Source organism: Polyodon spathula, chromosome 16 (genome assembly GCF_017654505.1).
Source record: "Polyodon spathula isolate WHYD16114869_AA chromosome 16, ASM1765450v1, whole genome shotgun sequence".
Taxonomy (NCBI): domain Eukaryota; kingdom Metazoa; phylum Chordata; class Actinopteri; order Acipenseriformes; family Polyodontidae; genus Polyodon; species Polyodon spathula.
In genome coordinates, this window is record NC_054549.1 from 21,013,993 (window position 1) to 21,040,921 (window position 26,929).

A 26,929-nucleotide genomic window follows, 5' to 3' on the forward strand; every position below is an offset into this window, starting at 1 on the left:
TGTGTACTGTATCGAGGCATTTTTGCTACTTGAAATGTTTTGCTGGGGAGTTGCAGTGACAAGCACTATTTAGTTTGCCCAATCGGTGAAAAAACGAAGCGATATTTTGCATTCACAGTACTTTTAGACAGTTATTCAGCAAACATTATTATTATTATTATTATTATTATTATTATTAATAAATTTGGAGCAATTTATCCATTTGTTATGCGCCAACTTTTATATCAACAGATACACAATGCGCTGTTTTTTTTTTTTTCCCATTGGTAAATAACACATTTATAATTGTTTGCGCTCAGGACGTGAACATTTCAGGTGCTGTGTAATCGGAGGAGAGCTCATTTTGCAGAAGCCGGTCTGTGTGGCGCTGCGCCGGTACGAGGCCTAGCGAGGGTGATTCAGCGGCTGCCTCGCTTGTTGCAATAACCTTGTCTTGGATTGCAATTTTAAACACACTGGAAAGAAACGGCTGATGAGGCAGACTGCTGCTATAAAACGAGTTCAAATCGCAGTAAGCAATTTAAATACCTCCGCTTTACCTAGTGCTTGGTTTTTCCCGAGTTCCAGTTGCCCCACAAGGCCCAAGGCAAGGCCGGGTTTTAAAATTTCCTTTGATCGCAGATAGATCATATTTCTTGGCTTGTACAGAATTGTATTACATTTATATAAGGTTAGGTGTTTTTGGTCTTGATATTATTTAAAATGTATAATATTACCTATTTTCCAACATTCTTTTGTATTTAAAATATATTATTATTAGTATTATATTATTTATTAATTATTATTACAATTATTAACATTATATAGGGGGTATAATAATATTAAACAAGGTATAATATGCTATCTATAAATTCGGTTAATACGATCGTGAATTACATTTGTGTTGCCGGTAACTAAGTGACAACCCAAAATTGCGTGACCCCAGTGTGGTGTGTGTGTATATATAGGAATTGGAATGGATATTTGAGACGTAATTATTGCTTGATTGTTCAACAGCTTTCATTTGAAGCCACATTTTAATTGGCTGACAAACAGAATTTCAACGAAGTGAATTTGCTGCCGCTGTGATGAGAAGCTCTATTGTATGAGCATGCTGCGGATTTGCAATTCTGATCAGCGATGTGTTTGATGAAAAGGGAACATGAAAAACGAGGAATTGATTTAAAAAAAAAAAAAAAAAAAAAAAAAAAAAGGAATTGACCCCAACCGCGATCCAGTAAAAGTGAAACAATTCAATAAGGGTGAATTGAGAGCTCAGACAGGGTTGGGAAGCATTTGCAGTCTGAAACACGTTACTACAGCCCTGTTCATTTCGTCTTCTCCTTGTGTCGCTGCCCCTCTTCTTCCTCGGCTGTTGCGGTTGGTGTTGAAAGTGAAAGGTGGCCACGCTGGATTGAAACATCGCAACACATTCTGCGTGTTTGTTTCATGAACCCAATCGCTTTTTATTTAATTTGTGCAGCTGTTTTTTGTAAAGGGGGCGGGGAGTTATTGTGAACGCCACGTGTAGTTTTCTATCTGCCTGAATCAATCACATAATTAAACAACCAGGTATCAAGTAAACTGTGAGTTTTTAATTAATTAATTAATTTCACCGTATATCGTATACATAATTAAATAACCCCGGCCTGGGATCCCTGTGTCATTTAAAAAAAAAAAAAAAAATTCGTTCCAACTGATCTGAACAGAGAACAATTAAAAAAAAAAAAAAGTCTAATTTTAGCCGATGGTATCCGATTTTTCAAGGGTTCACTTCAGTAACTCGGAGCTCAGTTGGAGCGAAAACCAGGAGACTGAAGTAAGGACTGGGTTTGGTAAGCTGTGGTTCAGAGATTACTGCATAGTGTTCCTTTAGCTCGGGGGTGCCCAATCCTAGTCCTGGAGGGCCGGCGTCTCTCCTGGCTCTTGTTACAACTATACCCTAAATTACAAGGGCTCTTATTAGAAGCTTAATTCGTCCAATTAATCAGTTGTGTACAGTTTGAACAAAAACCAGGAGGGAGCCAGCCCTCCGGGACCAGGATTGAGCACCCTTGTTTTAGCTGTAGGTCACATGGTCTGAGTGCCAGTACGCTACCACCCGATGGTCAGCTGTGACACACGCACATGCATGAAGCAGTTCATGTGTCGGAGCAACAGCACAACATTTCATATACAGCCATGCCGCCCTGTGATCAATCTGAACAACTGGATTATAAAAACAAGGAAACGGCAGAAACTAGTGCTGTGAAGAGGTAAGAAAGTGAGGGGTTGGGGGAGGGGGGGGGTATGGAATCAACCGATCGTGCTGCTGGAGGGCCTAGGGGATGAACGACTTCAGGGTCTGGTTAAGTGGAGGTTTAATGAATTGGCTCAATTGAACAATTTGGAAGAGGGTTTGGGACAAGCAGTGGGAAGGGAGAGATTAGGGGCTAGCTAACCACCCCCTGAGTTGGGGTTTAAAGTTTTACAGTTTTGAAGGGATGATAATTTTGAAATCCCCCCCCCCCCCCAAGATTATGTTGCAATCTGTGGAGCTCCTTAAAAACAGGCAGGCAGGCGGAGGAGTTTTGCAATATTTTACTATTTTAAGCCTTCCAGGAACTTATCCATTGAGGTTTTGCATTTCCAAGGCGTGTGTGTGCTTAACCGTCACACCCCTAGAACGGGATGCTTTCCCCGGTGCATGGTGGGAAATCAGTGCAAATACAACTGCCTGTGTGTGTGTGTGACAGAGAGAGACACACACACGGTTGTAGTGCTATTCCTTTTATTTCTAAAATCAACATTTTTTAAAATATTGAATCTTTATCCCTCCTTGGACAGCCATTCTTGTCCAGGATTATTATTATCATCATTATTGGATTATTTGGCAGAAGCCTTTATCCGAGGCGACTGGCACAGGTGTTGCAGGGCAGGACAGGGTTACAATGCGAAAAACAGAATATTTAAACACAGTATAGCTGACAGTCTGTTCAAATGCTACTGGAATACAATACGAGGTAAAATGGGATTAAGGCAATTTGTATCTACAGTGACACAGTAGCGGTGCAGGTGCTCAGCAGTAAGTTGTCAGTTAGGTATGGAAGCACCTCTGTACTGAAGACTTGCTGGTCCAGTGGTTAGAGAAAGGGGTCTTGATACCAAAAGTTCAAATCCTGGCTCAGCCACTGACTCCCTGTGTGTGTGTGTGAGTGTGACCCTGAACAAGTCACTTCATCTCCTTGTGATCTGTCCTTCGGATGAGACAAAAACGAGGTCCTATTGGAAGTGACTCTGCAGCAGCAGCAGCAGTTGTTGATGATGCAGAGTTCACCCCCCTAATCTCTGAGTCGCTTTGGTTAAAAGCATCTGCTGAATGACTCAATAGTAATAGTATATCGTACCATCTGTTGAAATGCCAAGGGTTCCCCCTTTTTTTTTTCTCCTTTAAATGGTATTTTCTTGACTAAGTTGTAGGTGAGTTTACAAGATGTGTCACTAAATGTCTACATTCACTTTTTTGGGGCAAGAGATCCCTTTTAAATTCATTGGTAGGTAACCTTGACTCTGCCACTCTACTCCTTCGGGATATGGGTCCGGTTGGCACGAAGACCTGCAGTGGAATGGACTGGAAGAGGCAAGGTTACCTTCCCCTGATTTTAAAGGGATAAGTTGGTCATACCGCTTTCCTTCAAAATTTAAGGAGGCAGCCCAAATTTCCCGCCCTCAATTTGAGGGGGGAAAAAAAAATAACACATCAGAAAAATACACATTTACAAAGACACAACCTCAGTTACACACACAGAGGCTGTCTGCTGTCACACGGAGGAGTGCAGTTACATGCAGTCACATTTCCAGTCGGGATTACTGGCACCTGTTTGTCTCCCATGTGGTATGGCTTGGAAGTGACTCTGCAGCAGTTGTTGATGATGCGGAGTTCACCCCCAGGTCTAGGAGTCACTGTGGATATATTCATCTGCTGAATGACTAAGTGATAATAATAATGTAAAGCTCTCTTGTAGCTCGTTCCCCTCTGCGCTGTGTTGGTAGCAGTCCCTGCTGAACTCCGTCAGTGCACTGGACCACAGATCACCTGATGCAAAACAACCGCACTGAACTAATTTGCAAGTTAGAAAATGCACAGAGAATAAACCATACAGTGCGTCCTCTATTCCTGCGTCCAGACCGAGGATACATGTTCAGATCTGAAATCTAGCAAATCACTTCGAGAAAGGACGCTGCTTTTTCCTGTTCATGTCTCCTTTGCGTTCACACAGTGTTACTGTGTGTGTGTGCTCTGCAGTGCTGTCTCCCCTCTGTGTGCAGTCTGTCTCCTCCTTGCTGGGATGGTAGAAAGCAGAGCAATAGGGGCCCTGCCTGCTGGATATCCATTCCTTCGTGTGTGGGTCGGAGTCTCTACTCCCAGGGGTCCCCAAGCCTGGTCCCGGAGAACCCCAATCCTGCAGGTTTTTCTAGGAGTCTTTCCATTGTCAACGGCCAAAGATCAGGAACGCCTGCTAATCTGGTCTGATCGAGCCAATAACTGGTTCAATTTAAGTAACTTGGTTCAAGTAAAAGACCCTGCAGCTCTCCGTGACCCGGGTTCGAGACCCCTGCTCTAAATAAAAGATCTTCCCTTTTTTAATTTTATTTGCCGTGTGATTTAGAAAGGAGAAATGATTCCAGCAAAGCAAGATGGCGCGCTTTTTATTTATTTTTCTGTTTGTTTTTGCCTTTTTTTTACCGTGCGATTTGTCTAGAGAGATTTTGCTTCTTGCTGATTGAATATGTATTTTGTTATTATTTGTCATTGATTATCGTTACTTGTCGGACGTCCTCTCATTAAGACAGTCGGTTTTGCTGACCCTGCTGTAGTTGTAACTGAAAACCCTGTTTCAAGACAATTGACTTTTTTTTTTTTTAGGTTGTTTCAAAAGTTTTCTCGTTTCCAGTGCTTTGCTGCAATGCCACTGTTGCTGAACAATGAGCGAAAAATCAATCTACCATCTCTCCGTAAGAGAAGTCTTGCAGTGAGCTGTTCAGAATCGCAGGCAGCCCTGCCTCGCCTCGCAGTGGTATTGATTTGCTCTTCTGTACCTGCTAACTCCGTTCCTGAAATGAATTGGTACATTTGTTAATTCGTTTCGTATCGATCGCTCGGCTTGCCGCCTTACCCCGATAAGAGTGGGATGTGAACTGCGTCTCTGTCTGGGACTGGGAGGGAGGCAGTGTGGCCCAGCTTAGTGGTTAGAGCTGAGGGAGTGGGAGGCAGTGTAACCTAGCTTAGTGGTTAGAGCTGAGGGACTGGGAGGCAGTGTGGCATTGTGGTCACGTCCGGTAAGTTTAGTTAAGGGATGTCTAATCTGCGCTAGCTTGGCCCTGTGGTTCCCTGGTCTTGCGGGTGTTGTTTGCAGGGGAGATCGATCTGTGCAGGGCGGCTGCGCTGTTAATCATACCTCTTACAGAAGTGCTTTCATTCTGTTAAGTGCTTCCGACGCAGAGTGCTGTGGTGCGGGACGCTGTGATTCATAACCCTGCGATGGAGTGTTTTGTATTTAATTTTTTTTTTTTTTTTTTTTTTTTTTTAAATACTGCAGTGTTGGGCTGCTTTCTGAAGGATTCTTTCTTAGTGATGGTGGCAGCAGCAGCAGGCGGCATTGCGTCACACCATCCTGGTTTAAAAAAAAAAAAAGAAAAATAAATACAAATCAACACAGTGGCTTTGCGCTATTAAACTGTACTGGGATGCACACTTATTTTTATTAAATCTTAAATTGAAAGTCTGGATCTTTTGCACTTATTATTGTTATTAATTAGTCATTCAGCAGACACTTTTATCCACAGCGACTCAGAGACTAGGGGGGTGAACTCTGCATCATCAACAACTGCTGCTGCTGCAGAGTCACTTCCAATAGGACCTCGTTTGTTTTACATCTCGTCCGAAGGACGGAGCACAAGGAGGTGAGGTGACTTGCTCAGGGTCGCACACACACAGACAGTGACTGTGATCCCTTGAATCTTGCCTACACATCACACACTTCTAGACTCCTGTTAGTTTTGATATAATCAGATTTTATTTTTTTTAGTATATGATTGTGTTTCTCCTCTGTCTGCACTGGTTTAATATCCCAACAGTTTGCTTCAGTCGTGATCCTTTTAAAGTACTGTACATCATCCAATGTGTGCTTTTTTTTCTCATTTTTATCAGGAGCAGAAAGTAGAAATTAGCGACAATGAAAGTGGACAGAAGCAAGTTAAAGAAAACCCCCACAGAAGCTGTGAGTAAAGAGTTTCATTTTTATTATTTTTTTTTTATCCCCGAACGTCGTGTGTCTCGTCATTTTCACACGTCTGTAGAAATGTTCATCTTGCCCAGGGTCTTGTTCAGCAGGAGTTACTGAGAGCCTCAGGGGGAGTGTGGAGGGTGTCTGCCTGTCACCTCTCTCCCTCCCTCTCTCCTGTCTCTGCTGTCTGTTTCTCCGCTCTCTGCTCTGTCTCCTCTTTCTGCTATCTCTCTGATCTGTCTCCTCTCTCTCTCTGTCTCTTTCTCTAAGTAATGTATTGTATTCCTTTGAGTTTAGACATAGCCCCAAATCTCCACCCTCAACTTCAAGCAAAGATCATTTAGAAAGATACAGCCTTGATAACCATGTAAGAGCTGTCTATACAAAGGGTTGCTGCAGTGGAATGTGTGTCTGTCTCCGCTCTCTCTCTCATCTCATCTTGTTCTTCTCTCCTGTGCTGTGTTTGAAGACGTGGGTTAACTTTTAACTCCTTGACGTTTATATGGTTTTTGAAGTCTTCACTCCAGTCCCTTGTTTTTTTTTTTTTCTCCAGCCTGCCGACTGCAGGATCCTCATTGACAAGCTGAAGGCATGTAATGATCAACAGCTCCTGCAGCAGCTGCTGCAGATCAAGACATGGAACATTGGAAAGGTAGGGGGTGCTCTCCACGCACGGCTTGGGCGCTATATTCTCCTCCATCCCTGTATCAATTTAGACGAAACATAACTTATCAAATTTGACTTTTAAAGTCCTGTCAGAACCCCATACCCACACAGCTGAAAAATCATTTGGAAAAAATAATCTTTGTCTTCAGCACAACACACGCTGATGGGGGGGGGGGGTTTCTAACTTGTCTCTCAGCACGACAAAACCTTCTTACTGTTATTAGTAGTGAGTTGTTCAGCAGACGCCTTTATCCAAGGCGACTTAGAGACTAGGGGGGTGAACTCTGCATCATCAACAGCTGCTGCTGCTGCAGAGTCACTTCCAACAGGACCTCGTTTGTTTCACGTCTCGTCCGAAGGACGGCGCACAAGGAGGTGAAGTGACTTGCTCAGGGTCACACACACACACGCACAGGGAGTCGGTGGCTGAGCCAGGATTTGAACCTCCTGGTATCAAGACCTCTTTCTTAAACCGCTGGATCCATGAGCCTTAGTCTTGGGCTGTAATGTTATGTCTAGGTGGTCTTAAAATTAAATGCTAATTGGGCTAATAATTAATGTATATAATATCAGGGCTGGGAATCAGACTCCTGGTGCACAGCAGTGTGATCCAGTCCTGGTTTCACGAGGATTTTAATAAGACACACCTGAGCTTGTTGCCTAGACACACTGGGGGCTGATCAAGCTGGTAGTAAAACCTGGACTGGATCACACTGCTGTGGAATAGGAGTCTGATTCCCATGCCTGACTTAAATACAACAATTTATTTATTTTTTTTTTTTAAAGAAAATAAATAAAATAATAAATCCTTTAGTGTTGTATTTGTTAAAACTAAAAATGGATTTGCAACAGAGCTCGCTAACCCTGCCCCTCCCCACTGTTCCCAGTGCGAGCTGTACCACTGGGTGGACCTGCTGGACCGTTTCGACGGGATCCTGGCGGACGCTGGCCAGACTGTGGAGACCATGTCCTGGATGCTGGTCTGTGACCGACCAGAGAACTGCCAGCTGAAGAGCCTGTTATTGGCTGTGCTGAACTTCACTGCGCTGCTAATCGAATACAGCTTCTCCAGACATCTCTACAGCTCCATAGAGGTACAGAACAGGAGTATAATACAATAGAAATACAGTGATATTCAGTGTCTGAAGAGCCTGTTACTGGCTGTGCTGAACTTCACTGCTGTCCCCATCTCGCTCTCCCTCCCTCCCCTCTAGCACTTGACGGCGCTGCTGGCCTCCTGTGACATGCAGGTGGTGCTGGCCGTGCTCAACCTGCTGTACGTGTTCAGCAAGAGATCCAACTACATCACCAGGCTCGGCTCGGACAAGAGGGCCCCACTGCTGTCCAGACTGCAGCACCTGGCAGAGGTGTGTGTGTGTTTTATTTAACATCATTTATCAAAGAAACTATAAAATGATATCTCCAAAAAAAGTCTACCAGAAGCCATAATAGCAGTTCAGTAGAATTTAATGTTGAAATGTCACTTTTTTCAATTTTTTTTTTGTCATTTACGTACATGGGGAAACTCCAAAGCGGTGTGTAATTCAATATGTTAACAAGGGAACATTATTCAGCAGCTTTCACACGACTTTACAAAGCCAAATGAGTTCATTCTAGAGGGGGGTGCAAAACCTCTTTGGTCCTAGCTGTGTATATTGTCATTTATTGAAGTGACCAGCTGATAGATGGTGGGTAATTTGTAACCACGTTGAGTATTTACATAAATTCCTCTGATCACCTGAACGCAGATTTGTATTAAAATGACTCTAAGCTGGCGTTCAGCATAATTTCAGCTTTATCTACGTAACTGAATATGCCTTAATTGTTATAACAGTGCCTTTTGGATGACAACAACTAGCAAAAGTATGGTATTGTTATATTGTAGTCGTTCAGCAGATTTATCCAAAGCGACTTACAGAGACCAGAGGGGTGAACTTTGCATCATCAACAACTGCTGCAGAGTCACTTCCACTAGGACCTTGTTTGTTTTACGTCCTGTTTTTTGTAACCTTTTTCATTGTATCTTTCAGAGCTGGGGAGGGAAGGACAATGGATTTGGTCTGGCAGAGTGTTGTAGGGATTTAGCCATGATGGTGAGTTTGTTTTAATGTTCTGAATTTTATTCAGGTCTGGAAATCAGACTCCCGTTACACAGCGGTTTGATCCAGTCCTGGTTTCACTGGGAGTTTAATAATCAGACACACCTGAGCTTGTTGCCTAGACACACTGGGGCTGATCAAGCTGGTAGTAAAACCTGGACTGGGTGACACTGCTGTGCAACAGGAGTCTTATTACCATCCCTACAGTGTTAAAAGCTGCACAGATAATGTATGGTTTTGCGCCTCTCTCTCTCAGAAATACCCCCCCAGTGCGACGACACTACACTTTGAGTTCTACGCAGAGCCGAGTGCCGAGGTCAAAGTTGAAAGAAAGGTGAAACGAGAGCGCAAGAATTCAATGAAAATCATTCCAAGTCTCATTTAGTGCTGAACGTTCATCCAGGCTGTTGGGTTGTAAGACTGTATTGTTGAGTGAGAGAATTGCTTTGATAGCATTATTGTTAGTAACAGCTGTGTTGTTATTTATTGTTGTTATTGGCAGTATTATAATAATTAGTATTGGTAGTAGCTGTAGTATTAATTATTGTTATTATTATTATTGCCAGTATTATTACTAATATCGGTTGCTAATCTTGTCTCCTGCACTGTAATTCCCAGACGACCAGCAATACACTACATTACATCCACATTGAGCAGCTGGACAAGGTGAGAGGACTGTAGGGCTGTCTTCTTACAGAGACATCGTGTATCGCATAAGGCTCTAATAGAATCCAGCTCGGGGCATAGGCTGATCAAATCTAATGTCAGAATCTGGTTTTGATAAGACTTGTAGTTTGAAACATCCTGATATAATTGTTTGTTTAATTTTTTTTATCAATTCACATTTTTGTGAACCTACATTGCCTTCTGTCATTTTTTTATATATAATGAATGTCAGCCTTTTTATATTTAGAATGTGTGGGAGTGGGGCTTTGCAATGTAGGTCAGCCTCCCTCATGCAGTCTGCAAAACATCTATATAAAGTGTCCTTCTCTGTTTATTATTATTATTATTATTATTATTATTATTATTATTTATTAGCGGATACCCTTATGCAGGGCACCTTACAATTGTTACAAAATATCACATTGCAGATAAGATCAGTTGTAAAGTACAATAAAATGAATAGCAAATAAGATCAAATTGAAATAAGAGTGAAGAGAGTACAGTAAATAATTACATATGAGAGCGAGTTGGACTGAGAGCAGTTAACTTCCGATGAGTGGATGAAAACGATTTCAACTAAGAACAATTACAAAAAAAACATGACCGCGGATAGACTGTAGGCGTGAAATCAAACGCAAGATACAGCAAATAGTTCCACTTGGCAGCAGGAGTAGAATGTGCAGCGCAGGTACAAGCTGATCTGTGCACTGCTAGGATGGGGTTATGGTGTTCGGTTGTGACAGGCTCACACGGCTGTTTTGTTGTTTCAGATTTCAGAAAGCCCGTCTGAGATCATGGAGTCGTTGACTCTCATGTACAGCATCCCCAAGGACAAGCAGGTGAGTGAGATTCTGACAGGCTGACCTCAATCGAGTGGAGGCAGTCGGAGGAAAGGGAACGCCTCGCTGTGTGTAGCGCTGAATCGTAATGCTGTCCTTTACCTGATCGTAACTGTGTCTTTCAACTGGAAGCATGCAATCGTGTGTGAGATGCATCCGTATAGGTGCGGCGTGCTGGTCACGGGGAGACTGAATTACTGTACTGACAAATGTATTCAGAAAGGTGAGGCAGATTTCAAAGCAAGTATGGGCTGACTGACCGAGCAAGCGGCACTAATGTGTTTTGTTTAAAAACCAGCCCAACGTTAACCCAGGTTTTCCTGGGCGTTGTAATTCTTGTGTTTTTGCTACAGTTACGATTCCAGTGGTAAGGTCAATTTCAGTTTACTGTGCTGTGTCCTTGTGGTGTTTATTCTTCTGATTGAGGGTGTGGAAGGCAGGTGTACAGTTATTAAAACCATGGAAAACTGATTTTTAGAGTTAAACAGATTCCTAAGGGTTCCATAACTGAATGTACTGTACCTGTATCTAAAATAAGATGTCTCTGTCTCCTGTCTCCTCTCTCTCTCTCTCTCTCTCTCTCTCTGGCTCTGTCTCCTCTTTCTGATCTGTCTCCTCTCTCTCTCTGTCTCTCTCTCTATGTAATGTAGTCCTTCGAGTTTAGACACAGCCCCAAATCTCCACCCTCAATAACTTCAAGCAAAGATGCATTTAGAAAGATACAGCCTTGATAACCATGTAAGAGCCGTCTATACAAAGAGTTACTGCAGTGGAATGTTACAAACGCATTTACTAGGTAAAGCAGGTTTTATACTGGTAAATTGAACATGCCTGTAACGATACTGAATCTCTCCCAGTACTCCCCCTCCTTTCCTCTCCCGCTTCTTTGAGAGTGGCTGCTGGATGGCATCGGGCCGTGACGTCTTGGTTTGGGAATCGCCAAGTTCTTATTTTCTCCCCAATTTGAAATGTCCAATTTTAATTTTTATTTCAACCCGGCTCACCGCTGCCACCCCCTCGCTGACTCGGGATGGACGAAGGCGAACACACGCTGTCCTCCGAAGCCGTCAGCCGACCGCTTCTTTTCACTCTGCATGCCAGCTGTGCAGCCACCTCAGAGCCACAGCATCGGAGAACCACGCGGCTCTGGGCAGCTTACAGGCGAGCCTGCAGGCACCTGGCCAGACCACAGGGGTCGCTGTTGCGCATTGAGCCCAGGACAATCTGGTTGACCTAGTCCCCCCCCGGGCGGCGCTTGTAATATCACTACACTATACTCCAAATTTAAGAGGCAGGCGTTTTTTGTGAAAAAAAAATTGTCGTTAAATTCAAAGGAAAACAGTTTATATTAAAACAAGATATCTCTCCTCTCTCTGTATCTCTCTCTGTGTATAAGTCTGTGTATCTTCTATCTATTAGCCTGGGTGATTTTTAAAAGACCTTCTTCATATTAACATTCCTGCATGTTGTATATCAAAAAATCATTGTAATTTTGTCGCAGATCCTGCTGTTCACACACATACGATTGGCTCACGGATTCTCCAATCACAAGAAGAGGCTGCAGGCAGTGCAGGCCAGGCTGCACGCCATCTCCATTCTAGGTGAGGAAAATGAAACCATCCGTGTCTCTTAGTCCTGTTAGTTCTGTAACTGCACCGTTTCAGTGTTAAGTATCTTTACAGACAGCCAGGGATACCCAGTTCAGATTCTCATACTGATAAAGAAATAGGAACGTGCATAGATATAAATCAAATTAGCGTCTTCTGGTTTAAATTAACTGAACTGTAATTTGTTTAATTAGCGGTCCATTTATTCAGCGCTTGTCAGGCGTGTCGGGTCCAATTTATTTTCACACGTGCCGTTTAAAAGATTTTTCAGAGCAAAACAGGTTTAAAAGGCACTGAATCGCAACAGGACACTCAGTACTGCTTCTCCAGCCAAGCCCCACCCCTTGTTTGCTGTATTTTTCACATACGTTTTTATAGTCGTGCATACTGAAATCCTTTCCTGATCACTTGTTTTATCACCAAACTACTCAATAATGCGATCCAAGTCATTATTTTATTACTATAACATCTCAAAAAGCTCTGGAAATGTCTGATATTCTTTGAGCGCTGGATGCAGAAGCAGCTCTCTCTTTGTGTGCATCATTCTGTCTTTGGTGCAGCTGCTAGCTCTGTTGCTCACACGCTCCTTTTTTTCGGTTTCTTTCGTCTCCTATCGGTCTCACTCGGCCATTGAAAGGTTTTCTCTGCTTTTTCTGGAGAAAGAACGACTAGAGACCTGCTCTTGACGTCTTTTTGATGTGGGACAGGGTCCAGCATTGGAGTGGAAAGGGAAAATTGTAATGTCAGACCTGGTCCCACACAGGACTGCGAAGGGTTAACAGAAGCCATTTTAAAAGCTGCAGCTTTTTTTAGGAGCTGAGAACAGTCAAAAGGGTCTAATTAAGCAAATGATCAGTTCAATTTAAGGGTCTAGTTCAGTAATTGAGAGCTCGGTTGGAATGAAAACCAGCAGCCACAGCAGGGGCATTAGGACTCTCTCAATGTTGCCTTGAGTAAATGCAGGTTTGTGAAGTGGGCTAGAAGGGGTGTCAAACGCAGCTCCCTCCGGCAGCCCGCAGCGTCCTCCTGGCTTTCGTTCCACCCCGAGCTCTCAGCTGGTTTTAATTGATGAATTGTTCAAGTTTAACACTTCTCTCCAGGCCTCAGTGTTTCGCAGGTCCCGTAAACCTTGAATCATCAAATGTTTTTTTGCAAAAAAAACCTTGCAAAAAAAACATTCAACGTGTCCATCATATATTGGATCAACGAGGTTGATCGAGTAGCTTAAGATCGGATGGTGAATTACCACAATTAGGTGATTGTTAACCCCCCCCCCCCCCCCCCCATGTCTCTGTGTTGTAGTGTACTCCAATGCGCTGCAAGACTCTGCCAACAGCATCTTGTACAACGGCTTGATCGAGGAGCTGGTGGATGTGCTGCAGATCACAGACAAGCAGCTGATGGTGAGAAGGGATCATTTCTACAGATCTGTAACTTTTGGTACAGTTTCATAGCAGCTTTTAATATCTATAGTTTTTAATATAAAGGGGGCTGTGTGGTCCAGTGGTTAAAGAAACAGGCTTGTAACCAGGAGGTTCAAATCCCAGCTCAGCCCCTGACTCGCTGTGTGTGACCCTGAGCAAGTCACTGAACCTCCTTGTGCTGCGTCTTTGGGGTGAGACGTTGTTGTGAGTGACTCTGCAGCTGATGCATAGTTCACACACCCTAGTCTCGTATCTTGTAAAGCGCTTTATGATGGTGGTCCACTATGAAAGGTTCTGTATAACAATAGATTTATTAATCTTTCGTTGTCTGCGGAAAGCAGGTACAGTGCAACTGGGGCCCTGCGGCAACCGTCTTGGCTCCAGGTTGTATTGTAGTTGGTACAGGAGGTATCCTTGCCCCGGACAGGGAGCGGCGAGGACAAACACGCTGTCGACGCAGCTCTGGGCAGCTTACAGGCAAGACCGCAGGCACCCGGCCAGACCACAGGGGGCGCTGGTGCACGGTGAGCTGAGCACACGCTGGCTGACCTAAGACCCCCCCCCCCCCCACTCCCGCCCCCCCGGGCGGCGCTCAACCAATGGGAGCTCCCGTCTGCAATGGAATAGCCTGGACTCGAACTGGCGAAGTCCGGTCACTGGGGCGCATCCTGCACTCCACGCGGAGCGCCTTTGGCGAATGCGTCACTCGGGGTGCCCAGGGTTGTTTTAATGTGCTTGTTAATTTCTAATGGAGTCTACTCGTTTGTCTGCAGGATATCAAGGCGGCCTCTCTGCGCACTTTGACCTCCATCGTTCACTTGGAGAGGACCCCCAAGCTGAGCAGCATCATCGATTGCACTGGCACTGCCTCCTACCATGGCTTCCTGCCCGCGCTGGTCAGGAGCTGCATCCAAGCCATGATCGGTGAGCCAGCCTGAGCGAGAGAGGCTGTGTGTGTCTCGCAGTACTTATGAAAGTGTCACACAGTAAAATCAAAGTGTAATAAATTAGAGATCTGGTAGAGCATAGGGAAGCATTGTAAAGCACAGAGAGGTCTGGTAGAGCATAGGGAAGCATTGTAAAGCACAGATAGGTCTGGTAGAGCATAGGGAAGCATTGTAAAGCACAGATAGGTGTGGTGAAGCATTGTAAAGCACATGTATTAAAATCACCCCCCACCTCTCTCTCAGACCCCCTGACGGAGCCCTACCCTCACCAGTTTGCTACGGCGCTCTTCTCCTTCCTCTATCACCTGGCCAGTTACGACGCGGGTGGGGAGGCGCTGGTGTCCTGTGGTATGATGGAGGCCCTGCTCAAGGTGAGACCCCCAGAGACGACCCCCCGCCACTCCGTTAAAGAGGAAGCAGCTGCTTTATTAAAACTGACCCCTATGTGTTTGCTGTCATTCTTAATGTAGTTACTCAAACTCTAAAAGAAACTTCACAAATTCAATGACAAGCGTTTCCACTGGAAAACTGTTTAAAAAAAGGAAAAACATTTCTCGTCAAAACGTTTGTCATTGAATTTATTAAGATTTATTTTTTCATACCAGAAAACTGTTGCGCTGATTTAAAAAAAAAAAAAAAAAAAAAAAAAAAAATACCTATCCATTATTATTATTATTCTATAAGACATCCTGCCCCCTTGTTTCTCATGCCTCTCCTCCTCCCTGGCAGGTGATAAAGTTTCTGGGGGATGAACAGGATCAGATCACCTTCGTGACGCGGGCGGTGAGAGTGGTGGATCTCATCACTAACCTCGACATGGCTGCCTTCCAGTCTCACACCGGCCTGGCCATCTTCATCAGCAGACTGGAGGTCAGGAGGGGCTGAAACTCACACACGTGACCCCAAACTCATGATGTGTGTTTTTTAAACACACCTTGCTGCTGTTTCTGAATCTTTCTCACTCTGTCTGCCTCTGCCTTTCTCTGCCCCTGCCTCTCTCTGTTTTTATCTCTGTTTTTATCTCTGTCTCTCTCTCTGTCTCGCCCAGCACGAGGTGGAGCTGTGTCGGAAGGAGTGCCCCTTCGTTATCAAACCAAAGATCCATCGGCCCAGCACAGGCCAGGAGGGGGAGGAAATGGAGACGGACACAGACGGTAGGGGTGGAACGAAACTCCTGTCTCGCACAAACTCTCACCTCTCTACTTGATTTACCTGAATGCAGTTTATTAATGAAGATAATTCAGGGTTACATTTCCCTTTTTTAATCTGAAGTTCTGCATCTCCCAGCAGAATTGTAACTGTAGCTCTTGCTGAAACGCAAATGTGACTCGCTTCTCTAACTGAAAAAATGAGTAAATATTGTATATCCTATCTCTATCTAGAGAAGAGATAGGATATATCTATATCGAGAGAAGCCAGCAACTATGTAAGATGTGTGTTTAATTGATTTAATATATTGTCACTGCAGTCTGTCAATTAAAAACCTTGAACAGGGCCCTTATTGCGAGGCTCAGTGCAGCTTGTATGCTGTCAAGAGCCAGACGCTGGGCCCCCCTCTGTCTTTGATTTAGGCCAGTTGAGTTTTTGGAAATGCAGGTGAAAGTGTACAGTTTGTGGTTGTGTGGTTGTCTATAATGTTTTTGGTTTCCAGTGTCAGATGTTGCCATGGAGAGCAGCCCTGGTCCTTCAACCTCCACAGAGCAGAGAGCTGAGGGTGAGAGTCGAGGACAGACCAGCGCCAGCCTCAGCTTCACCCCCAGACCAGGTAAACACACCCGAGGGAGGTTCTGACACACAGATCTGTCAGTAACACTCACGCACACGCGCACCTGCCAGTAACGCGCACCTACGCACACCTGCCAGTAACACGCACACACCTGTCTAACACACACCCGCACGCCTGTCAGTAACGCACGCATGCACGCCTGTCAGTAACACACACCTGTCAGTAACACACACCTACGCACACCTGTCAGTAACACACACCTACGCACACCTGTCAGTAACACACACCTACGCACACCTGTCAGTAACACACACCTACGCACACCTGTCAGTAACACACACACACCTGTCTAACACACACCCGCACGCCTGTCAGTAGCGCGCGCCTGCCTGTCAGTAGCGCGCGCACGCCTGTCAGTAGCGCGCGCACGCACGCCTGTCAGTAGCGCGCGCACGCACGCCTGTCAGTAGCGCGCGCACGCACGCCTGTCAGTAGCGCGCGCACGCACGCCTGTCAGTAGCGCGCGCACGCACGCCTGTCAGTAGCGCGCGCACGCACGCCTGTCAGTAGCGCGCGCACGCACGCCTGTCAGTAGCGCGCGCACGCACGCCTGTCAGTAGCGCGCGCACGCACGCCTGTCAGTAGCGCGCGCACGCACGCCTGTCAGTAGCGCGCGCACGCTGTCAGTAGCGCGCGCACGCACGCCTGTCAGTAGCGCGCGCACGCACGCCTGTCAGTAGCGCGCGCACGCACGCCTGTCAGTAGCGCGCGCACGCACGCCTGTCAGTAGCGCGCGCACGCACGCCTGTCAGTAGCGCGCGCACGCACGCCTGTCAGTAACACAGACACAGAGAGAGAACTGTCAGTAACACACAGACACAGAGCGAGAACTGTCAGTAACACAGAGCGAGAACTGTCAGTAACACAGAGCGAGAACTGTCAGTAACACAGAGCGAGAACTGTCAGTAACACAGAGCGAGAACTGTCAGTAACACACACAGAGAACTGTCAGTAACACACACAAACATACAGAGCTATCAGTAACACACACGCACAGAGCTGTCAGTAGCACACACACACCTGAGACATGTACACTGACAGCCACGCCCCTCAGTCCGTTGCTGATATTTCGTGTGTGTTTGTCCTGTGCAGGAGTCCAGTGCATCCCTCAGAGAGCTGCTCTGCTCAAATCCATGTTGAATTTCCTGAAGAAAGCCATCCCGGACCCGGCCTTCTCGGACGGTATCCGACATGGTGAGAACCCTTTCACACTGTCTCCAACAGAAACAGTGCAAGAAACTTCCTAAATTCAAAGGCAAGCGTTTCCAGTAGAACCCTTTCACACTGTCTCCAACAGAAACACTGCAAGAAACTTCCTAAATTCAACAGCAAGCGTTTCCACTGGGAGTCTTTCTCAGCGTCTTCCAGTAGTTGTTGTATTTGAGAATGCAGTGAAATCTGTTTGGCTCTGATCTCGATCAGGCTGGGGTGGTGAGGTTTGCTCTGCTGCCCTGTCCGAATGCCTGTTTGTTCACGCTTGTCTCTCTCTGCTGCAGTAATGGACGGGTCTCTACCTGCCTCACTGAAACACATCATCAGCAATGCAGAGTATTACGGACCCTCTCTCTTTCTGCTAGGTGAGTTGCCACCGGGATTTATTCATTATTGCTTCACAAGGTTTGTGTAACTTAACCAGGCAGTGCAGTGCAGCAAGACTCTAGAGCGCTGTACATTCTTTCTGAAAACAGCTTATTCAAATCTTAACTTTTTTTTTTTTTTTTTTTTTTTAGATAAAAGGTCTCTCGCCCAGTGTCTTTGTGATCCCTTAATTTTAATTTATTTGAAAATCAGAAAATGTTACCAGCGTACAGCGGCTAACAATACTGCTGAGCCTTTTGTATTCCTAACCGTATCTCTGCGCCTCTCCCTCTCTTCCCGTCTCACAGCGACGGAAGTGGTCACGGTATTCGTGTTCCAGGAACCCTCTCTCCTGTCCTCCCTGCAGGACAACGGACTCACAGACGTCATGCTGCACGCACTTCTCATCAAAGATGTGAGTTTATAAACCAGCATTAAACTAGCCTCCTCCCCATCCCCACCCCTCTCCTATCATTAGCACGTATAACACTAACTCACAGCCTGTGCTGTAAACTAGCCCATCTCGCCCACCATTGTATCATAATTATAACTTGTTAAAGTTAATTTTCTACCAGTCAAACTTATTTAAAGAACTTATACCAGTGGCATGATACCAAATTAACAAAGTACAGCTTTTCCCCTCTTTCTTTGTTGACCCTCTTCACCCCCACCTCTCTGTCTCGCCTCTTTTTCTGTCTCTCCTCTTGGCGCTGTGTGTGTTTCTCTCTCTCTCCTTCCCCCTGTCCCTCCTCTCTTGGCCCTGTCTCTCACGCTCTGTCACAGTCCCTCCTCTGTCTGTCTCCCTCTGTCTCTCTCTCTCCAGGGAGGAGACAGCCTTGGGAGACTAGGGAGGAGAATCTGTCTCTCTCTCTCCCTGTCCCTCCTCTTGGCCCTGTCTCTCATGCTGTCTGTCCCTCCTCATGCTGTCTCACTGTCCCTCCTCTCTGTCTGTGTCCCTCCTCTCTCTGTCCCTCCTCCCATGCTGTCTCACAGTCCCCCCTCTCTCTCTCCCTGTCCCTCCTCTTGGCCCTGTCTCTCATGCTGTCTCACAGTCCCTCCTCTCTCTCTGTCCCTCCTCTCATGCTGTCTCACAGTCCCTCCTCTCTGTCTGTCCCTCCTCTCTTTCTGTCCCTCCTCTCTCTGTCCCTGTCCCCCCCTGTCCCTCCTTTCTTGGCCCTGTCTCTCACGCTCTCTCTCACAGTCCCTCCTCTCTGTCCGTGTCCCTCCTCTCTCAGTCCCCCCTGTCCCTCCTTTCTTGGCCCTGTCTCTCACGCTCTCTCTCACAGTCCCTCCTCTCTGTCCGTGTCCCTCCTCTCTCACAGTCCCCCCTGTCCCTCCTTTCTTGGCCCTGTCTCTCTCACGCTCTCTCTCACAGTCCCTCTCTCTGCAGGTCCCTGCTACGCGGGAGGTTCTCGGCTCCTTGCCGAACGTGTTCAGTGCCCTGTGCCTCAATGCTCGTGGGCTGCAGTCCTTCGTGCAGTGCCAGCCCTTCGGGCGGCTCTTCAAGGTGCTCCTCTCTCCAGACTACCTGCCTGCCATGCGTCGCCGGCGCAGCTCCGACCCGCTTGGTGAGTCCTGGGGGGGAGGGGGAGGATTCCTGTTCAATCTTCAATTCCCTTTTAATCAATTCCAACACATCATCAATCAAAAATTGCAAGCGGCAGCAATGTTAAAATAGATCTGCACACAGTGGCAACAAATTACGACTCGGATATCGAATCTCAAACAAATCCCACTGCTATCATCAATATTATCTCTATCTATCCAGATCTCAATCCACCAAATATCCCACGACTGCCACCAATATATTATCTAAATATATCTGTAATATGTCTGTGCACGGTACCTGTGAACCCCTCTAGAACACGCGTGTGTTTGGTGTGTTGCAGGAGACACTGCCTCTAATCTGGGCAGCGCCGTGGACGAGCTAATGAGACACCAGCCCACCCTGAAGACAGACGCCACCACCGCCATCATCAAGGTGAGAGCGAGCGGGGCTGGGCGCTACAGTACAGCTGTGGACAAAAGTTTTGCTTCCCTCTGTGGAATTAACTCATTTTGCTTCATAATCCAATGAAAGCTGCTGGATAATGTTCCCTTACTTTATCACCAAACTCCTCAATGCGATCCAAGTCTTATTTTATTACTGTAACATCTCAAAAACCTCTGCTGATATCTGTGATATTCTTTGAGTGCTGGATGCAGAAGCAGCTCTCTCCTTTGTTATGTCTGTATTATCTCTGTGGTGGAAGGGGCTATCAGATGCACCTTTTTTTTTTTTTTTTAAAAAGTGGCTTTATTCGGCTCCTATCGTTCTCACTCTGCCATTTGAAAGATTCTCTGCTTTTTCTGGAGGGAAAACGACTAGAGACCTGTGCTTGACATCTTTGTGATGTCGGACAGGAAAGGGAAAATCGTAATGCCGGGCCTGGTCTGATATAGGACAGCAAAGGGTTAATCTCTAATAAAAGCTGAATCGCAAAACAATCGTGTGAATGTAGTAATTGCTACAGCTGTGCGTAACGGTATTTAACAGTATTCATCTATCCGACTTTTCACATATCCGCCCTGACTCTGGTCCCACTGCAGTTGGATATGTGACAGATTACTGGACTTAACCCTTTCGGCACCAAGCATTTTTCAGAGGGATGCGCCCCCAGGACCAGGCGTGTTTGTTTTTTTTGCTCTCTTCCTATAAAAATTCACAAAAAATCAGTTTGTATTCTGTTAGAGATACATGTATAAAAACATGACCATAATTCCTGAAAAGTGTTTTGTTGAAAAATTGATGTTTGGGCAAATTTACGAGGTATTGTTTCACCAGAGTAATTGCAGTGACATTATAAACACTTATTCTCAGGGTCTTTATAAAAGTAATGGACACTACTCACCATTTAAAATATGTTTTCTCAAAAAATAATTCATTACATTTATTAGTAGTAAGGAAACAAAACCCGTACCTGATGCGTTTAGTTCATGAAATAGTATCCTGCTTATATCCTCTCGTGCCTTGTGAATAAAGCACGTGAACATCAGTCCCTCCCCTGTCCTCTGTGTGTTTCAATCCTGTACTGCAAAGTACGGTGGCCCTGTAAGCAGTGGCACTGGAACAAAATTTTTAAAGTTATTTAACAAAACTGTAACCCCCTGTATATGATGGAAGACATGCAAAGTCAGGGGGTGCTGCAGCACCCCTAGTTCCAGCGCCCTTGCCTGCAAGTCATCGACTCCAGGCTATTCGAGCGCCGCCCGTAGAAGGGAGCTCCAAGGGGCCGGCGCACAATTGGTGTCCTCTGCTCACCGCGCACCAGCGCCCCCTGTGGTCTGGCCGGGCGCCTGCGGGCTTGCCCGTAAGCTTCCCTTAAGAAGCTGAGGGCACACGTTCAGAGGACAGCGTGTGTTAGTCTTTGCCGCTGCCGAGTCAGCGTGGGGGTGGTAGCGGTTAGAGATGTCAAATTCAGAGGAAAATAGGCAATTTATTTAATTTAAATAAAAATAGATGGTTGAAAACGCAAGAGTAGTGATATGCGTAACCGACTGTCGTGGATCAATGATCTGGTGTAATTGCAGTCGGGCAGGTGTGACACAGTTTCTCAGCGGTGACAGTGACACGGGGAATGCAATTCTTTGCAGTTGCTGGAGGCGATCTGTAACCTGGGCCGTGCCCCAGAGTACATCTGCCAGAAACCGTCGATCCAGAAAGCTGACGGCACGGCCACCGCCCCCCCGCCCCGCTCCAACCACGCAGCAGAGGAGGCGTCGAGCGAGGATGAGGAGGAGGAGGAGGTGCAGGCCATGCAGAGCTTCAGCACAGCGCAGCAAGGGGAGCCTGAGCCCAGCCAGCAGTGAGTACAGGGCAGGGACTGGAGGAGAGAAGAGGAGGAGTGTGTGTATGAAATTGCAATCTGCTCAACCAGGCTTTGTCACACCATGTGCTTTGACGTAGGCGTGATGTCATGGGATGCTGATGTTTTCATTTTCTCCTCCTTTATCTGTCTGTGTCTCTCTCTTGTTTCTCTTTCCTACAATGCAGCTATCGTTTTTGTTTGTTTTTTCTGGCTAATGAAAGCGGGATGAATTTGGAGGAAGAATTCTCGCTCCTAGTTGCAGTTCTTTCTCTCGGCTCGCTTGTCGCTAGAAAACCACTCCACAGTCCCTTGCTGGAGTTTCTTCGCTGCTGTGAATAGCTTATCTGTGTGTGTTTTTTTTTCGTTTTTTTAAATTTGAGCCATAAGGGCATTAGTCCAAGTCATGAGTTTTGTGGGTTTTTTTTTAATTCCCCTCTTTCTCTGGCTGAGTCTGTATTCATACTTTTTTTTTTTTTTTTTTAAGAGAAAAGGACACTCTCTGCTCTGCTCGCTTTTAAACTTGTTGCCTCCTACAATTGTATTTATTTTTTTAAATTTTAAAAGCTGGTTTTTGGTTGATTTTATTGTGTTATTTATATATTTTTTTGTGGGTGGGGGGGGGGGGGGGTGGTTTGGAAAAACAAAAAATGCCGCATTGCAGCAGAGCTCAGGGTGCTGCACGTCTCAGTGGGGGACAAACAAGCAAGCCTGCTTTCAAACACCGCTCTCTCTCCCCCTCTCTCTTCTCTATCTCTCTCGTTCGGTTTCTCAAAAAAAAAAAAATCTAACAAGCTTTTGAAAACAAGAGTGGATCTTGTATCCTTTGTGGTCTGTCTTTTTGGATATTTTTGTGAGCTTGTGTTTTTCGGGGAGGTGAGGAAGACAGTGTGTGTGTGTGTGCCCTGTTTTGCTGAAAACAATTACCTAAGCCGCAGTTTTCACTTCGTCCTTACTGCAACTTCCTGAGTGTCAGAATCTGCATAGAGTGGATGTTCAGCTCTGGCCAAAAGTTTTGCACCCCCTCCTATATAGAATTAATCAGTTTTGCTTCATGAAGTCGAATGAAGGCTGCTGAATAATGTTCCCTTCTTAACATACTTCTGGAGTTTTTTTTTTTTTTTTTTTTTCTAGGGTGACACTAAAGTAAACTTTTGGCCAGATCTCTGTTTCTCACACACTCCATGCCAGGTCTCTCGTACAGAGAGCGGAATTCACTCTCCTCTAGATTCTTGCCACCTGACACTCGAACATGCATTTTGAAATCCACTCTTTTCCTGTTCACAAACCCATGTGCTTTTTGTAATCCGCTCCCGTGTCTGAGTCCAGCTCTTTGTTTTTTTTTTTGTTCCAGGGTTGTAGGCACAGAGGAGAGAATCCCTGTCCCTTTAATGGATTACATCCTGAATGTGGTGAGTGATCAGATAGGATGGAAGTGGTTGCCATGGGTTACCGAGCCACGCTGTCGATGCTGAATCACAGGGGTCCTTTTTCAGACCCGACTTGACAAAGTTCTGAGATCAATCAGCTGCTTGGAACGGAGGCTGTTTTTCTTCAATTAAACTTAGTTGCAATTAAGATGGCAGGAATTACAATCACACTAAAGTGACACAAACATTAACGTGTTTACTCTGTTCAATTCTAAATAACCTAGCAAACCCTAATCACAGGTACAAATACAGAAACTAACTTTTGATTTATTTTATTTTCCCCCCCAGACTCATAATTGATCAGTGATACGGTGTAATTGCAATCAGGCAGGTGTCACAGTTCAACTCTGGTTACAGTGACACTGGGAATGCAGTTCATTATGACGTGGCATAGCTGTTAGAGAAAGGGGCTCAATACCAGGAGGTTCAAATCCCAGCTCAGCCACTGACTCCCTGTGTGCGAGACCCTGAGCAAGTCACTTCACCTCCTTGTGCTCCGTCCTTCGGACGAGACGTGAAACAAACGAGGTCCTATTGGAGTGACTCTGCAGCAGCAGCAGTTGTTGATGATGCAGAGTTCACCCCCCTAGTCTCCGAGTCACTTTGGATAAAAGCGTCTGATATATGACTAATTGATGATAATTATTAATTACAGGTGTAATTGAACCCTAGGTTGAGTTGAGTTCCCATTGTTTGGCTTGTAAGCGCGGTGTCTCTTAAATTCAAACCCAAACTTGTTTTACTGGCATGACAACATTAGCAGTATTGCCAAAGCATTTACAAAGTACAGTATATCGTTAAAAAAAATACAACAATGACTATAATCATACTTAAATAAACATTGAGCATCAATTTAAAAAGTAAATAATAAAAGAACATTATTAAATATGGATATAAAACACAACACTGGTCTCTTCTGAAAATAGATGGTGTTTTTCTTGTTTAAGAAGAGACGCAGTGGTCTTTAAGGATATGTAAATTAGTAGTTGTGTAGCTTCACTACATTGTTGAAATCCTGATCTTACCTCCTTTATCTCTCCTTCCTTCCCCCCCTCTTGCTTTTGCGTCTCCCTTGCTCTTCCTTCCCCTCTCTCTCTCTCTCTGTCCCCCCTTTCTTCTTTTTGCAGGGGAGACCCCTCCCTCCCTTCCCCATATATACCTCGAAGGGCATTAAAGGACCCTCCCCCCCCTTTCTTTTGCCCCTCCCTAACCCATGGTCTCTGTCCCCTCCTTTCCTTTTGAGGAAAAGGAAAAACGGAAGGGAGTTCATTACTGGGGGGTGGCCCCCTCTCTCTCTCTCTCTCTTTCTCTCTCTTTCAGATGAAGTTTGTGGAGTCGATTCTCAGTAACAACACCACAGACGATCACTGCCAGGAGTTTGTCACACAGAAAGGTCTCCTGCCCCTGGTCTCTATCCTGGGGCTGCCCAATCTTCCCATTGACTTCCCCACCTCTGCAGCCTGTCAGGCTGTGGCTGGAGTCTGCAAGTCCATACTGGTGCGTACCAGGCTCTGGTTAAACCTGCCCTTTGTTATTATATTCCCTGATGTTGATGCGATCCAGCCCTCTGAAATGTCTTTATAATATACAGCACTAGACCCTGATATTGATGCGATCCAGCCCTCTGAAATGTCTTTATGATATACAGCACTAGACCCTGATATTGATGAGATCCAGCCCTCTGAAATGTCTTTATAATATACAGCACTAGACCCTGATGTTGATGAGATCCAGCCCTCTGAAATGTCTTTATAATACACAGCACTAGACCCTGATATTGATGAGATCCAGCCCTCTGAAATGTCTTTATAATACACAGCACTAGACCCTGATATTGATGAGATCCAGCCCTCTGAAATGTCTTTATAATACACAGCACTAGACCCTGATATTGATGAGATCCAGCCCTCTGAAATGTCTTTATAATACACAGCACTAGACCCTGATATTGATGCGAAGTGATTGTTTAGGATTAGCTGTTGTTTAATTCATTATTTAACTGATCTTTCTGCTCTTCCTTCCCCAGACTCTCTCTCACGAGCCGAAGGTCCTGCAGGAGAGCTTGCTGCAGCTGGACGGGATCCTGTCCTCTCTGGAGCTCCTTCACCGGCCCATCGATTCCCCGGGGGGGTCGGTGTTGCTGAGAGAGCTGGCGAGCGCGGGCAACGTGACGGATGCCACTCTGTCAGCCCAGGCCACGCCCCTGCTGCACTCGCTCACTGCCGCCCACGCCTATATCATGATGTTTGTGCACACCTGCAGAGTAGGACAAGTAAGTTCAGTTCATAATAATAATAACTAATTATTAGTAGTTAGTCATTTAGCAGACACATTTATCTAGAGCGACTTCCAGAGACTAGGGGGGTGAACTCTGCATCATCAACTGCTGCTGCTGCTGCAGAGTCACTTCAATAGGACCTCGTTTGTTTTACATCTCGTCAGAAAGAACAAGCTGTCTCCAAGTTATCGGTTTAACCCTTAAAGTCACCAAAATGTCAAGCACAGGTCTCTAGTCGTTTTTTCTCGAAAAAAGCTGTGAAAACCTTTCAATGGCCGAGTGAGACAAATAAAAGGGTATCTGATAGGCCCCCCTGCGCCACAGAGATAACACGGGCACAAACAAAGGAGAGAGCTGCTTCAGCATCCAGCGCTCAAAGAATATCACAGACCTCTGCAGAGCTTTTTGAGATGTTATAGTAATAAAATAATGACTCGGATCACATTATTGAGGAGTCTGGTGATAAAATGAGTGATCAGGAGAGGATTTATCAGTATGCACGTCTATAGAGAGGCATGTGAAAAATACAGCGAACGAGGGGTGGGGCTTGGCTGGAGATGCAGTTCTGAATGTCCTTTTGCGATTCAGTGCCTTTTAAAAAATATATATTTTAAACCGCACGTTTTGAAAATAAATTGGACCCATCGCGCCTGACAAGCGCTGAATAAACGGACTGCAAAGGGTTAACAGAAATTAGACTAAGTTACCATTCACAATATAGTCGGAGTTAGATCACTGTAAATGGGTAGACGATGCTTGTGGTTAGTTTGCCGTTTCTTTCACTGTGCTGTTCTGTATTTGCTCTTAAATGTCCTTCACGCTGCGAGCTCTGCTTGTGAACGCACAGCCCTGGTGAGACAGGGGAGGCTGGGGGTGGATGTGACTGACAGAACTGGTGTTTTTCCTCTCTTCCCCCTTGTCTGCAGAGTGAAATCAGGGCGATCTCTGTGAACCAGTGGGGCTCCCAGCTGGGGCTGAATGTGCTGAACAAGCTGAGCCAGCTGTACTGCTCTCTGGTGTGGGAGAGTACAGTTCTGCTGTCCCTCTGCACACCCAACAGGTAGGTACTAGGGGGGGAAAGAAACAACCTGTTTTGTTTTGGAAGAAGTTTTGAAGGTTAGATTCAGTTCAGTTTTCTAAAGGTTGAAACTTTTAGGTTTTTTTTAAACACATTAAATTTTATTTTTTTTTTAAAACACATTTGTTTAGGAAGTGGTTACATGTGGTTTAACATCCCTCATGTTGACGCTGCTGCCCTGTGATTTTTATCTCCTGCTTTTCTCTCCCTAGCCTGCCCGCTGGCTGTGAGTTCGGTCAAGCTGACATGCAGAAGCTGGTCCCTAAAGAGGAGAAGGGAGCAGGGGCCAGCAGCAGCAGCAGCGCTGCCCCTGGAGCCAAGAAACCTGGTGAGTGCTTTCAGTGTGTGCGTGTGTTTCAAACTGGAATACGCAAAACGTGGACTCTGTCTATTGTGGGTATATATGTGGCTGGCTGTGTGCAGCTCATGTTACTGTTAGGG

General features: G+C 45.6%; 1 protein-coding gene across 1 annotated transcript in view; it reads left to right on the forward strand.

The window, feature by feature from the left end:
- Positions 1 to 26,929, forward strand: part of LOC121329055 (E3 ubiquitin-protein ligase HUWE1-like) — a 67,543-nt gene that overhangs the window by 1,209 nt on the left and 39,405 nt on the right. Inside the window, 26 exon segments of the mRNA XM_041274339.1 lie at positions 6,170 to 6,239; positions 6,799 to 6,897; positions 7,799 to 8,005; positions 8,126 to 8,278; positions 8,942 to 9,004; positions 9,267 to 9,344; positions 9,629 to 9,676; positions 10,447 to 10,515; positions 12,017 to 12,116; positions 13,425 to 13,525; positions 14,320 to 14,470; positions 14,737 to 14,864; positions 15,223 to 15,363; positions 15,542 to 15,647; positions 16,145 to 16,258; positions 17,372 to 17,473; positions 17,776 to 17,856; positions 18,166 to 18,272; positions 19,248 to 19,425; positions 19,747 to 19,838; positions 21,491 to 21,702; positions 23,057 to 23,114; positions 24,453 to 24,629; positions 25,159 to 25,404; positions 26,337 to 26,470; positions 26,701 to 26,816. Of these exon segments, the coding sequence (XP_041130273.1) occupies positions 6,195 to 6,239; positions 6,799 to 6,897; positions 7,799 to 8,005; positions 8,126 to 8,278; positions 8,942 to 9,004; positions 9,267 to 9,344; positions 9,629 to 9,676; positions 10,447 to 10,515; positions 12,017 to 12,116; positions 13,425 to 13,525; positions 14,320 to 14,470; positions 14,737 to 14,864; positions 15,223 to 15,363; positions 15,542 to 15,647; positions 16,145 to 16,258; positions 17,372 to 17,473; positions 17,776 to 17,856; positions 18,166 to 18,272; positions 19,248 to 19,425; positions 19,747 to 19,838; positions 21,491 to 21,702; positions 23,057 to 23,114; positions 24,453 to 24,629; positions 25,159 to 25,404; positions 26,337 to 26,470; positions 26,701 to 26,816 (3,106 nt within the window). The 5' untranslated portion in view covers positions 6,170 to 6,194.